The 15,813-nt window shown below is 37.5% G+C and overlaps 1 protein-coding gene across 1 annotated transcript; it reads right to left on the minus strand.

Annotated features, from left to right (window-relative positions):
* Positions 1 to 3,291: 3,291 nt before the first annotated feature.
* On the minus strand, positions 3,292 to 3,761 carry LOC114672640 (tubulin beta chain). Its single transcript, XM_028834468.2, is given in 2 exon segments — positions 3,292 to 3,341; positions 3,344 to 3,761. Coding segments are annotated over 2 exon segments (459 nt in total). The 5' UTR covers positions 3,753 to 3,761.
* Positions 3,762 to 15,813: the final 12,052 nt, after the last annotated feature.

The raw sequence follows: 15,813 nt of genomic DNA on the forward strand, positions 1-15,813 counted from the left end.
AATGAAATAATATTTAATTTCCCTGGTCATAAATAATCTGTCTGCCAGCATTATGAGCATATCAGAGTTGACAGGGAAAATATTCACCAACATGGGAAAAAAGATCATTATTTTTTCATTATTAGTGGGTAATGGAGGTGGGGGGGGGAATGTCAGCTGTGCTTTTTTTCTTCTTTTCTTTTCTTCTGACAGATGGAACTGCAGTAGCATAGGAGCTCAGATTAGCTGGTAATCCTCACAATTTGTCAACAAGAGGAAACAACAGTCATTGTGGTGATGCCTCATTCCTATTGATAAGGTTCTTAGGTAGGTGTTTTGTTTTGTTTTAAGATGAGTCTTGCTCTGTCACCCAGGCTGGAGCGCAGCGGCATGATCTTGGCTCAGTGTAACCTCGGCCTCCTGGGTTCAAGCGATTCTCGTGCCTCAGCCACCTCAGTAGCTGGGACCACAGGCATGCACCACCATGCCCGGCTAATTGTTGTCTTTTTAGTATAGACTGGGTTTCAACATGTTGGCCAGGCTGGTCTTGAACTTCTGACCTCAGGTGATCCACCCGTCTCAGCCTCCCAAAGTGCTGGGATTACAGACATGAGCCACCATGGCCTGCTCTTAGGTAGGTTTAAAAGTGCTTTTCAGTTTATTTCCTCAAATGCAGCTCACTATGTGAGATGGTATAATAATCATTTCAGAGATAAGGACACCAAGGCTCAATAACTGGTAAAATCTTCTGGCAAGATGACTCAAAAAGCTTTGGCTAAACTAGTGACCCACAGACTTCAGGTTTTCCCTTACTGCTTTCAAGTTTTGCTATGACAGTAAACAACCTGTACCCTGTACCATTCTTTTTAACTTAAGTGTTTTTATTTAAATTGACTTGCTTTTAATTTAAATACATTCATTTAAATAATACCATCATAAAAAGAAAATTTTAAGTCACTTGCATAAAAGAGAATTAGACTGTCATTATTCATAGTAGTTATGTTTTATAAAGTGTCTGCAAACATAGAATCAGTGAATAATGAATTATTTCACCCAATTACTTCTCACATAGTGAGGTGCATTTGAGGAAATAAACTGAAAAGCACAGGGTTAAATTAAGTTCCTTCCAGCCTGTAGTCACGTGTTGTTATCAATCAATCAATACATGCATGTGTTTCATGTACGTTTCTGTTTAAAGATGCGTTATTTAATATATATTGTCAATTCTTTAACATTCAACTCACAGTCAACAGCATTATAACTCATGCCTGAACAAAGCTTATCTAACATATGTTTTTTCTCTGTAAGGCACATTGCAGCATTCCAGTGCTTAGGAACACTACACAGCCCTTCAGTACTGTGTTTAGAAGCCATTTTCAATAACAAAATCACTAGCAATAAAACCCACCAAAATCCAAAAACGTAACACTAAATAGACCATGAAAAGGACACTTGCGTGGGATCTGAAACAAGAAGACAGAATGTTACGTTACTCAACATAAGCTGAAAACAAGCATGTAGAATAACTCAAACTTTCTCACTACTTTGAACATGTTTGAATGACTGCAGAAACTTTGTGAGTATTTCGGAATTGCAAGTAGATTTTAGCAAGTAGATGAATTCACAAATACGGAATCCATAGATAATGAGGATCAACTGTAGCTTTAAATTTGATTGAATCCTAGTTAGATATTTTAGTGGCCCAAGGATCTTGAGATGAGGTCTGTTTCTTCTTTGTTAAAGAAAAACAAACAAAAATATCCCAGCCCTTTAGGAGACTCAGACAGGATTGCTTGAGTTCAGGAGTTGGCGACCAGCCTGGGCAACAGAGCAATATATACAAAATAAAAATAAAAATCAGCCAGGTGTGGTGGTGTGCACCCCCTGAGTAGTCCCAACTACTCAGCAGTTTGAAGATGGAGGATGGCTTGAGCCTGGGAAGTTGGAGCTGTAATGAGCCAAGACTGTGCCACTGTACTCCAGCATGAGTGATGAAGTGAGAATCTGTCTCAATTTTTTTCTTTTAAAGGGGTGTTAAATTAGGTGTTGAAGACCTATTTTATCCCAAAATTGGAAGGATTTTTTCCTTGACTTAATTAAAAGAGTTGGAAGAAAATTGAAATAAAAATAATTCTGCCATCATGTGATTCACTTTTCCTTAGCACTGGAATTGTGTACCATCTACAATTTTTGAGTGCCCTTTTCAATTTCAAGAATGCCTTCAATCATCACAAGTATTACATACAAACATTTGGGAACTACCAAGGTTACAAATCCACATTTTGTGGAGCAATGTGCTAGAAATATCAAAGTCACCTAGATTTCTGGGTGCTCAGGTTTCCTCACAACATTATGGTAGGAAAACATTGTCCTGGTGTCTTGTCTATGAGGATGAGGCTAACTCTTTGGCAGTGACAACTCATTGCACTATTGAGCTTGCTTTGCATGCTGTTGTGGTTTCTGAGAGAAAATTCTCACTTATGAGATGTGCAGAAGACTGAAGGAAATCATGGGGGTTTGACTGGTTGACCCGTCTTCCCTACGTGTCTAAGGATTCTTTTGATACTTAAAAAAAAAAAAAGAAAAAAAGAAAAACAGCCAGAGAGGAAAGATGGCTCCCTTTTCAAATGCGCTTCAGAAATAAATTCAGTCCCTCATTTCCTTTTGCAGAGTTCAGGAGCCAAATCTGAACTCAGCAGAAGAAAGTCATCTTTTGCTATCAATTTATTTCCGTGTTGTTGGGAAGGGATCTCCTCTGGGCCTGAGTCTCGTTTTTTGTTTTGGTTTTATGTCAGAGTCCAGACACAGGTTCTCCTTTCTTTGAGACAGATTTGTCCAAAACTGCTTTGTATTAGCACCTCGTGAAACACACATAGAAAACACTCATTCCATTTGTTTGTGGAGTATGAATGAATCAGAAAATGAGATTTGAAGTTCTAGTCATCATAAACAGAGCCAAGCACACTTATTGACTTTCTATGATGAGCATTGCTGATGTGTGAAAAACAGAATTAACTAAGGTTTTTAAAACAATAGATTCTTGGTTGTGATTTCCCAAGGCTCTAAGCAAATCATTTAGCTTTTTAACTGTGAACTTGGCCAGTCCACATTTATTTATTTTATGTATTTTTATTGTTTAATTTATGAGATTTTATTATGTTTCTCTGAGAGTTTTTTTATTTTATGAAAAGGTTTTAATAGAGGTGAACACACAGCAAGTGCACACACAGTGAGGTGTGGCTATCATAGAAAACACTGTGAGTGATTAAAAAATACATGCTACTTTCACCCTTCACCCAGTAACAGAAGGGTCTAAGCCACCTTCTCCTCGGCCCACTCCTCAAACTCTCTCTCCTCCTCTGTGTGGTGTCTTGGTACTGTTAATACTCAGACACCAGGTCCTTCATGTTGCTCTCAGCCTCAGTGAACTCCATGTCATGCATGCCCTTGCCTGAGTACTAGTGCAGGAAGGCCTTGCACCTGAACTTGGCCGTGAACTGCTCCAAGATACACCTGAACAGCTCCTGGATGGCTGTGTTGTTACTGGTGAAAGTAACAGACATTTTTAGCTCAAGGGGTGGGATGTCACAGGCAGCTCTTTTCATATTGTGGGGGATCCAATGAGCAAAGTAGCTGCTGTACTTGTTTTGGATGTGACACATTTGCTCATCCACCTCCCTCATGGACATGCAGTCACTAACAATGGCAGCTGCCATTAGGTAGCAGCCATGGCAGGGATCGCAGGCAGCCAACATGTTCTTGGCATTAAACATCTGCTTGTTGAGCTGAGTCAAGTGAGTTCGTTGTGAAGATATCCAGTTTTGCAAAGGTATTTTGGTCCTGCCAATTATTGCGTGTCACCAAGATAAATGACGTACTCAGTTTCTTTGCTTCTCATTTTTGTATTTGTAAAACAAGAGTAATAATACCCACTTAAGAGAACTGTTGAGAGTATTAAATGATGCTGTTCAGGTATAGCGAGAGCACAGGGCAACTAGGAAATTACTGAGTCTATAGAAATTTTTTTTTTAATCTAAGCCTCAGATTTCTTATTAATAAGAGAAATTTTACCATGTAGAGGGAAGTGGTATAACAGAATGGTGAGGAAGAAGCGTTGGGAGATAGACGGGTCTGAGTTCCAGTTCCTCTTCTGCGACCTATTAGCCTTGTGAACTTGAGAAAACAAGATAACTACTATGCATCTCAGATGCCCCCTTTGTAAAATGATTAAAAAATAGACTTTCTGAGATGTTGTTATGAGGTTTAAAGTGTGTAAAGCACTTAGTGACTGAAACTATGTAAGGAATAAATAAATTCTAAGGTTTGTTTTGTTTATTATGTTTCTCTGAGGAATGTTGATAGCAGCCCGTCTTAATCATCCACATAAATACTGCATGTGTTGTGAACTCTTAGGAGCACAGGCGGTTACAACATGCTAGAACTTGGTTATCAAAGAGCCATAAGCCCTTAGGGTTGGAAATGACTTTGGAGTTCATCTAGTCCACCTTCTGTCATGCACGGATGGCCATAAAGATATCCCAGATGAATATTTGCCTCGCCTCTGTTTCAATGCCTCCAATCACTCACTCTAGTGAGATACTCATCCAGTTGTCTTGCAGCTTCATTTGTTAAGAAGTACATAATTGAGGTGAATTTCATCTTCGTACTTAAGTCTTGTATGACTTCACACATAAGTCATACAGGACTTACTTCCAGATGTAAGTCCTGGTTCTGCTACTAGAGACAGACAGAGCACCTGTGACACTCTTTAAAGACTTAAAAACTCTTGCCGTCTTTTGTGGCTGTTATGAGTTAGGGGCTAGGTCTTTTGCCAGAATCACATAGACTTGAATCCAGGTATCCTCACTCTCTGTGTGATGTCAGAAATATTAATGTCATTCATTAAACCTCAGTTTCATCAGTTTTACTACAGGGTAACACACATATGCACACACACATACATACACACAGAGGCACACACATTGATTCCCTCAGATACAGTGTGAGAATTAAATGACACGGTACACTCAAAGTTGCTAAGACACTACTTAACACAAAACAAGCATTCACTCATTGTAACCATATCTTAGCTATTGTAATAAAATGAAGCAAATTTTTTTCCTCTGGTCTTTTTTGCTCCTAATAATATATTTCCCTGATTTTGAGTTTTCTCATTTACTGCCTCAGTTTCTCTCCCCTGAATATATCCTCTAAAAGTATAATTAAGAATTCGTCTTTGTTTTTCAGACAATCTCATCAGTGCAGAACAAAACAGAACAGACATCTCCCTCCTTAAGAAGCCTAATGTCACCTTAACTTCATCAGAGTTACATCATGTCACAGATCGATACTGAGTTTATAGTCAACTAATTACCCGGGGCTTCTCTCTTTTTCTTTTTTTTTAATTATTTTTTATTTTTTATTATTATTATACTTTAAGTTCTAGGGTACATGTGCATAACGTGCAGGTTTGTTACATATGTATACTTGTGCCATGTTGCTGTGCTGCACCCATCAACTCGTCAGCACCCATCAACTCGTCATTTACATCAGGTATAACTCCCAATGCAATCCCTCCCCATGATAGACCCCAGTGTGTGATGTTCCTCTTCCCGAGTCCAAGCGATCTCATTGTTCAGTTCCCACCTATGAGTGAGAACATGCGGTGTTGGGTTTTCTGTTCTTGCGATAGTTTGCTGAGAATGATGGTTTCCAGCTGCATCCATGTTCCTACAAACGACACAAACTCATCCTTTTTTATGGCTGCATAGTATTCCATGGTGTATATGTGCCACATTTTCTTAATGCAGTCTGTCACTGATGGACATTTGGGTTGATTCCAAGTCTTTGCTATTGTGAATAGTGCCACAATAAACATACGTGTACATATGTCTTTATAGCAGCATGATTTATAATCCTTTGGGTATATACCCAGTAATGGCATGGCTGGGTCATATGGTACATCTAGTTCTAGATCCTTGAGGAATCGCCATACTGTTTTCCATAATGGTTGAACTAGTTTACAATCCCACCAACAGTGTAAAAGTGTTCCTATTTCTCCACATCCTCTCTAGCACCTGTTGTTTCCTGTCTTTTTCAAAAAGTGGGCAAAGGATATGAACAGACATTTCTCAAAAGAAGACATTCATACAGCCATCAGACACATGAAAAAATGCTCATCATCACTGGTCATCAGAGAAATGCAAATCAAAACCACAATGAGATACCATCTCACACCAGTTAGAATGGCGATCATTAAAAAGTCTCTCTTTTTTTTTAACTTTCACTGCCAACAACATTTCACCAATTCAACAGGATGTAGAAACAAAGACCAGGAGAGATGGCTTTCCTTTCCTTTTCTAAGGTTATGTCAAGGTTTGGCCAAGGTTTCAGGCCCAGAAGGCAGGTCTTCCAACTCCCAGGACATCGTTTTTTGAAAACAACTGTACTGTTTCTCATACTGCACTTCCACATAGATTGTTTGACAGCTTTAAATTCCTTTGCTTTTATCTCACCTCTGGAACCAAGAGTTATTCTCAGTGTGAGAAGAGGGATATATTTGAGGAGTACAAATATGGGCCAGGCTGTCAGGTAGTGGTTCATCTCTTCCTGAGGCGGGCGGCTTTCACAAGGGTGATTCCAGTGACCTAGTGTTTCTACTTTCTCATCAGTGACTCTCACTGACTCTGGGGCCCCTAGACCTGGGAAGATCACAAGCGCTTTTACCTTAGAAGCCCCAAGGGGTGGAGGCACCAGAGAGCGAGACTTCTGATCATGCCTCTTTCCACCCTGATACTCCTCAGAAGACCCTCAATCCAAGACCTCGGAATGCCTCCATTGCCTCTGCTTTCTCCCTCCATAAGCAACCCTCCCCTAAGCAAAGCATCGCTGTCTTCCCCTCCAGATTGCCTAGCAGCTGCTCCCGATAAGTACCCAAGTGGCTGAGCTTCTGCAGGAAATGAAGCACAGCCAGCGGCGGGCTGTGGCTACTGGAGAAAGATACAGGCGTTCAAAAAGTCCTTCGGTGGAAACTCAGAGGGAGAATTTTGAAGTTCAGCTGTGGAGGGTAGGAAAATAAGACACGAAGAACACAGAACAGATACAAGGAGCATAATACCAGATAACTATAGAGTAATTTCAAAATATTCTGATGATCAAAGTTTTTAAAAGCACAGATTTGTGGATTCCATTCCTAGTAACTAATTTAATCCACTGTATAGCTGAGTCATTGAGTGCAAATGTACAGTTAATCAGTTTCCTCAGTTTGTAGCATACTCTCATAGAATTGGTTCATGCAAGACTGCTCTCTAGTTTTATTATAGTAGATTATTTGCTTTTGTTTTATTCCTCTATATGCCTTCTCTCCACTTCCATTCTTTATGCACGACACCACACCCTGCTCCAGGCATCCACTTTAATGTACTTGATATATGTGTTTGGTACGAAAAATATTTAAGTTCTTTGTATTTCTAACACGGAATGAAACTGCAAGTTGTCACACATATCCTTACAACACACACACACACACACACCCCTGCACACACAATCACTGAAAAGCAACACGTTCTTGGACCCATTGGAGAACTGAGGTTGCCAGGCAAGCCAATCTCTTAACTTGAAAATATAGGTAAATACAGAAAATATTCATATTTGAAGAAAAAGGTACTAGAAACCTTTAAATAGTAATTTTGATTAATTTTTGAAGGTAGAATGTAGACCAGTATAAAACTGAAAATTTTCTATGGCCTCAGACTTAGTACATTCCTCACACATTCATATGTTTTACGTGTAGGAACCCCACCAGGTTCTCATGCTAAGGAAAGAGAAAGATCCACCAGTGACTGTTGCAAGAAATGGGGAAGTGAAATGGTTCTTCATAACACGTGAATAGGGCTCCATCAAATGGCACTGGATAATACTGATAGGGAAGCAGGACACAGACTCTCTCTGAAGAGGAGTCATTAGAGAAGTCTAAAGTTGACAAGAGAGACAAAAGAAAAATAAGAGAAGAATTTGAAGCTTCTGTCACATAAAGCTACACCAAGCATTAAACACAGTTCAATTCATAGCAAGAGTAGCATAAAACCAAACATTAAACCAGATTTATCTCAGTCACTATTACACAACATATGATGTCTAACTTTCAACAAAAAATTAAGAGACCTTCTAAAAACAAGACAAACAAACAAACAAACAAACAAAAAACCCACACAGTCTGAAGAGACAAAGTAAGCATCAGAAGAAGATTCAGATATGATACAGCAGTTTGAAATATTTAAAAAAAGGATTATGGCTAGGTGCAGAGGCTCACACCTGTAATCCCAGCACTTTGGGAGGCTGAGGCGGACAGATCACGAGGTCAGGAGATCAAGACCATCCTGGCTAACACTGTGAAACCCCATCTCTATTAAAAAACAAAAAAAAATTAGCCAGGCATGGTGGCACGCTCCTGTAGTTCCAGCTACTCAGGAGGCTGAGTCAAGATAATCACTTAAACCTGAGAGAGGGAAGTTGCAGTGAGCCAAGACTGTGCCATTGTACTCCAGCCCAGGCAACAGAGTGAGACTCCATCTAAAAAAAAAAAAAAAGGATTTAAAATAACTACGTTTAACATGCTAAGTGTTCTAATAGAAAAAGTAGACAACATGATAAAACAGATGGGTAATTTCTATCATTTAAATATGTCCCTCAAAATTCACGTTGGAAATGTAATTTCTAATGCAACAGTATGAAAGGTGTGACCTTAAGTGGGGCATGCAGGCTATAAGGGATTCTCCCTCATGAATGGATTAGTGCAACTATTAAAAGGACTGTTAGGAGAGAGTTCTCTGTCTCCTGCTCTTCTACCATGTGAAGAACAGTGTTTCTCCCCTCTGGAGCAGGCAGCATTCAAGGCACAATCTTGGAAGTGGAGACTAGATTCTTACCAAACACCAGACGCCTGCACCTTGATCTTGGGTTTTCCAGTATACAGAACTATAAGATAAAAAAAAAAAATTATCTGCTTTTTAATGAATTATCCAATCTCAGTTTCTGTTATAGTAGCACAAAACAGGCTATGTCAGAATTAGTAACAGGAGTATCATGTTGCTCTAATAAATACCTAAAAATGTGGAAGAAGCTTTTGAAATGGGTAATGGTAGAAGCTGGAAGAGTTTTGAAGTGAATGCTGTAAAAACCCTGTATTGCCATGAATGGGGCATTAAGCATACTTCTGGTGAGGACTCAGAAAAAGAGGAATTGTAGAAAGAGCCCAAGTCTTAGAGAAGATTATCTAAGTGGTTGTGAACAGTATCTCAGTAGAAATATGTACAGTAAAGGGTGTTCTGATGAGCTCTCAGGTGGAAATGAGGAATATCTTCATGGAAACTGGAAGAAAGGCCATTTCTGCCATAAGATGGCAAAAAACCTTGTTTGAAAGGTGTCCATGGCCTAAGACTTCACAGAAGGCAGAACTTAAGAGCAATGAACTAAGATATTTGGCAGAAGAAATCTTGAAGCAGTAAAACATTCAGGGTGCTTTGTGGCTTCTCTTAACTACTTATAGTAAAATGTAAAATGTGAGAGAAATTTAAAGATGAAATTTATAATTAAAAGAATGCAGGGTGTAAAGATTTGGAAAACTCAATCTACCCATGTAAAGATACAAAATTTTGTTTAAGAGAGAAAACTGAGGATGTGGCCAAGCAACCATTTGATAAGGAGATTAGTATAAATAGAATGAAGCCAGGTGCTATTCATCCAGACAATGGGAGAATAACCTTGAAGTCATTTTGGAGATAATCAATAATGTCCCTCCCATCACAGCATCAGAGTACTAGGACACTCAGAGCAAAATGGTCTCAAGGAATGGGATCAGGATGCCTGTGAGACCTCAGGTATTTGCTGCCCAAAACCACTCTGGGTCTAAGCGCCCCACATTTTGAAGTGTTCTTTGGCTTCCCCAACTATGGCTTAAGTACGCCCAGCTGGGGCTACAACTTTGGCGGGCACATGCAGTGAGTCTTGGCAGTGTCCACATGGTGTTAACTCCACATTGGGTGCAAGAGCTGTGTGAAATGGCTACCTCCACCCAGATTCTAAAGAATGGTTCAGAGAAACCCCAGTAGGGTAATGCCCAGTCGAACTGTGGGGTTGGAGCCACCGAAGAAAGTCCTCACTAAGACAATGCCTACAGAAGCCATGGAAATGTGGCTGTTCCCAAAACCCCAGAGCTACCAGCACATAGTACCAGCCTGGGAAAGCTGCAGGGACTCATCTGCAGCCTATGAGAGCTGTATGAGCTCTGCCTAACTAAGCCATGTAATCAGAGCTGCCCACTGCCTTGTGGAACCAGCACCTACTCCAGTGTGCTCAATAATTGGGACACAGGGTCAAAGAATATTACTATCCAGGAATAAGATTTAATGTTGTTTGCACTATTAGGTTTTAGACTTATTTGGGAACAGTTACCTCTTCTTTCTTTCCTGTTTCTCCCTTTTAGAATAGGAATGCCATGTTATCCCTGTACCACCATTGAATTTTGGAAGTACGTAATATGATTTCCCAGGTTCACAGCTGGAGAAAAAAATCTCAGAAGAAATTGTTCCTTGAGTCTCACCCATATCTGATTTAGAAGAGACTTTGGAAATGGACTTTTTATTTAATATTAGAATGAGTTAAGACTTTGGGAGCTATTAGGATGGAATGTGTATATTTGTTTATGAGAAAGACATGAATTTGATTGGAGGAGAAGGGAATGGACAGAATATGGTTTGAACATGTCTCCCAAAACTCATGCACTGAAAATTAAATCCCCAGAGCAACAGTATTGAGAGCTATGACTCTCTGGGAAGTAGAAGCATTTAGGACATGAGGGTTCTCCCTCATGAATAGATTAATGGCACTATAACAGTGGCTTGTGAAATGGTTTCTCTCTTTTCTGTTTTTCTGCTACATGAGGAACAGTGCTCCTTCCCTCTGCAGGAATGAACACTTGAGGTGCTATCTTGGAAGCAGATGCCAGTGCCTTGAACTTGGACTTCCCAGCCTCCAGAACTGTAAGAGAATAAATTTCTATAACTCATAAATTACTCGGTCTTAATTATTCTGTTATAGCAGCATAAAGTGAACTAGGACAGTAATGTGAGCATAAAGAAAGAAACTCTAAGAAAGAATCCAATGGAAATGCTAGCAACCTAAAACACTATAATGCAATAAAGAATGCCTTTATTGGACTTATCATTATACTGGGTGTGTCTGAGAAAAACAGCAAGTTTGAAAATGTGTCAGTAGGAATTTACCTAACTGAAATAAAGAAAATGAGAGAAAAACAACAGCAAACAAACCAAATAAAATATTCAAGAACTATGTCACAATTTCATAAAGTGTAACATAGTTATAATTGAAATATCAGAGGAGAAGAAAGAAAGAAGCAGAAGGGAAACTTGAAGAAATAATGACTGTGAATTTTTCTAAATTAATGAGAGACAGCAAACCAGAAGTTCAGAAATCTCTTTTTCTAATCAAGCAAGATAAACACCAGTCATCATCATCTATACATAGGCATATCATATGCAAACTGTAGATAACAAAAGACAAAGTCTTGAAATAAGTCAGATTTGAGGAACTGGGGGAATTTGCTTATAAATGAAATAATAGTTACACCTATCATCAGGAGACATGCAAATAAAAAGAATGTGGTGATATATTTAAAATATTGAAAGAAAAAAAAGAGCATCAACCTAGAATTCTACACTGAGTGACATCATCCTTTAAAAGCTAAGAGAGGAAATCAAAATTTCTTCAGCCAAAAACTGAGGGAATTTTTCATCAGTAAACCTGATTTTCCAGATATATTACAAGAGTTCTTCAGGAAAAAGAAAAAGCATATTGGTCATAAACTTGGATTTACATTAACAAAAGTTTGGATATTGGGAAAAAGTTTTATGAAGGTAAAATAAAATCTTGTATTTTTATTATTAATTGGCCAAAACAATAGCTATTTATTTAAATTAATAATAGTAATAACATATTAAGTATAATATATAAATAGATAGGGGAAATAAATAACAGCAATGGCATGATGTATAGGTGGAAAGAATTTGAAATACTCTGTTAAAAAAAATACACTATAGGCCTGGCCCAGTGGCTTATGCCTATAATCCCAGCACTTTGGGATGCCGAGGCAGACAGATCACCTGAGGTCAGAAGTTCGAGACCAGCCTGACCAATGTGGTATAACCCCATCTCTACTAAAAATACAAAAATTAGCCGGATTTGGTGGCACACACCTGTAATCCCAGCTACTTAGGAGGCTGAGGCAAGAGAATCGCTTGAACCTGGGAGGTGGAGTTTGCAGTAAGCCAAGATTGTGCCACTGCACTCCAGTCTGGGTGACAAAATGAGACTCCATCTCAAAAACAAAACAAAACAAAACAAAACAAAACAAAACAAAAAAAACACTATATGTGATGTGGTATGATGTTATCTGAATATAGATTTAGACTAGAGAAAGTTTAATTTGCAAATTCTAGAAAAACTACTATTTTCTAAAGAAGTATAATCCATATATTAACAGAGCAGAAAAAAATGGAATAATATAAAATTCTCAATAAAAACCAAGGAGGCAATAAAAAAGGAGAGGGCCAAGAAAACATCAACAAATAAAAAACTCTTACTGACACTATAAATGAATTTAACTATGTCACTAATCAGCTTTAATATGAACGATATAATTACACCAATTAATTAGCTTCTTGGTGTAGATTTCAAAACAAGATCCAACTATATGTTGTCTACAAGAAACTGAAAAAATCAAGACTCAGGCTTACAGTAAAAGGATGGAGAACAATATGGAGACTAACACTAATCAAAGAAAGAGTAGTTATATTAATTTTATACTAAGCAGATTTAAAAGCACAATAAGAAATATTATCACAGTTAAGGATGAGGATTACTTAAATTTGGGAAATTTGGTCAATTCCTCCAAAAGACATAATAATTCTAAACATGTATGCACCTAACAGCAGAGTCGAGTGTATGTAGGAGTCAAAAGATAAAAGGCAAAAACTGTTAGAAGTAAGGAGTAAGAGTCATATCCACTATTATAATTTAAAAATTCAACAGCGTTTTTATTTTTAGTAATTGGTAGATAAATCAAGCAGAAAATTAGTAAAGATGTAGTTTACCTGGACAGCTAAATCAACTTGATCTTATTGACAATTCTAGAAAAATCATGATAAAAACTTTTTGGCAAACTAATAACAGAGGCGAGATTCTTCAACTTGAAAAACAATGTCTACAAAACAAACAAACAAACAACAACAACAACAAAACCCACTATTGCTTTATGCTTAGAAGCTGGACACTTCTCTCCGAAAATGAGGAATGAGTCAAGGATGTTCTTTCTCAGCACTCGTATTCAATATCATACTGCAGTTCCTAACAGTGCAATACTTAAGGAAATGATAAAAATTATATGAAGATTAGGAATGTACAAATAAAACTGTTCTTGCTTAGAAATAATGTGATTGTCTACATAGAAATTCCCCCAAGAATTGACAAAAACAACAGCAACAACAACACTCCTGGCTCTAATTAGTGAATATAGTAAGGTTGCAGGAAAAGGGTAATGTATAGAAATCAATTGATTTCCTATATACCAGGAATGGACAAGTGAAATTGGAAATACCACCACCACTGCATACACAGAAAAACTTTATAAATCTAACAAATCTATAAACTGATTAAACAAGTTAAAGAAGATGTAAATAAATGGAGAAATGTTCAGTGTTCATGAACAGAATAGCTCAATGTTATTGTGATGTAAGTGCATCTCAGTTTGATCTACAGAGTCATTGCATTCTCAATCAACATCTCAATAAGCCATTTTATAAGTATTAACAAACTTATTCTAAAATTATACAGAAAGACAAAGGCCCTAGAATATCCAACACGATATTGATCAAGAATAAATTTAAAGAACCCATATACTGAACTTTAAGGCTTATACAACTTAAGTAACTAAGAAAGCACGGTGTTCATGAAAAAAAAAAAAATCTCCATAGGTCAATGGAATAGAATATATTGCCCAGAAATTGATTTATACAAATGAAGTCAACTGACCTTTAACAAAGACACAAAAAAAAATTTAGTGAAGAAAATATGCTTTTTACAACAAGTTATGCTGGAATAAATGACATTCACATGCCAGTAAATAAATCAATATCTGATAAAGCAGTTCTGTCCACAATCTTTAAAAAAAAAAACACTTAAAACTCAACCCAAACAAATTGAGATAGAAAGTCAAAACAACAGTGAGATGCTCCTTTATAGCCCAAGGTTGGAAAGAAGTATAGATGGATGTGACTATTAATGTGTTTCTTTTGAGGAGTGATAAAAATGTTCTAGAATTAGACAGTGCTGATGGTTGTACAATTCCTTGAATGTACTAACAAATGCTGAATTGTATATTTTAAATTCATTAATTGTATGGTATATGAACCATATCTCAATAAAACTGTTTTATTTTATTTTTTAAATTTTGTAATGTTTGTTTTAGATTCAAGGGTGCATGTGCTGGTTTGTTTTATAGGTAAACTTGTGTCTTGGGAGTGCTTCATCCCTGAGATGCAGGATTAGTTCAACATATGTAAATCAATAAATGTGATTCATCACATAAACAGAGCTAAAGACAAAAAGCACATTATTATCTCAATAGATGTAAGAAAGGCTTTTAATAAAATTCAACATTTCTTCATGTTAAAAACTCTCAACAAACTAGGTATTGAAGGAACATACTTCAAAATAATAAGAGCTATCTATAACAAACCCACAGCCAACATTACACTTAATGGGGAAAAGTTAGAAGTACTCCCCTTGAAAACGGACACAAGACAAAGAGGCCCTGTCTCACCACTCATATTCAATGTAGTATTGGAAGTCCTGGACAGAACCATGAGGCAAAAGAAAGAATTAAAGGTCATCCAAATAGGAAGAGAAGAAGTCAAACTATCCTTGTTGGCAGACTACATGATTATATATCTAGAAAACCTCATAGTCTCAGCCCAAATGCTCCTTCAGCTGTTAAACAACTTCAGTAAAATTTCAGCATACAAAATCAAGGTACAGAAATCACTAGCATTCCTATACAGCAACAACAGCCAAGCCAAGAGCCAAAGCAGGAATACAATTCCATTCATAATTTCCACACACACACAAAAATTTAAATGCCTGGGAATACAGCTAACTGAGGTAGGTAAAAGATCTCTACAGAAAGAATGACAAAACACTGCTGAAAGAATCAGAGATGACACAAACAAATGGAAAACCATCCCATACTCATAGATAGAAAGAATCAATATTATTAAAATGGCCATACTACCCAAAGCAATTTATACATTCAATGCTTTTCCTACCAGACTACCATGACAGTCTTCACAGAACTAGAAAAACCTATTTTAAAATTCATATGGAACCAAAAAAAGCCTAAATAGCCAAAGAAATCCTAAGCAAAAAGAACAAAGCTGGGGGCATCACATTACCTGACTTCAAGCTATACTACTGGATTATCGTAATCAGAAGAGCATGGTACTGGTACAAAAACAGACACGTAGACCAATGGGACAGAATAGAGAGCCCAGAAAGAATGTTACACACCTACAACCACCTGATATTTGACAAAACTGGCAAAAATAAGCGATGGGGAAAGGACTTCATATTCAATAAAATGTGCTGGGATAACTGACTAGCCATATACAGAAGATTCAAACTGGACCCCTTCCTTACACCATATACAAAAATCAACCCAAGATGGATTAAAGACTTAAATGTAAAACCCAAAACTATAAAAAT

Source organism: Macaca mulatta, chromosome 15 (genome assembly GCF_049350105.2).
Source record: "Macaca mulatta isolate MMU2019108-1 chromosome 15, T2T-MMU8v2.0, whole genome shotgun sequence".
Taxonomy (NCBI): Eukaryota; Metazoa; Chordata; class Mammalia; order Primates; family Cercopithecidae; genus Macaca; species Macaca mulatta.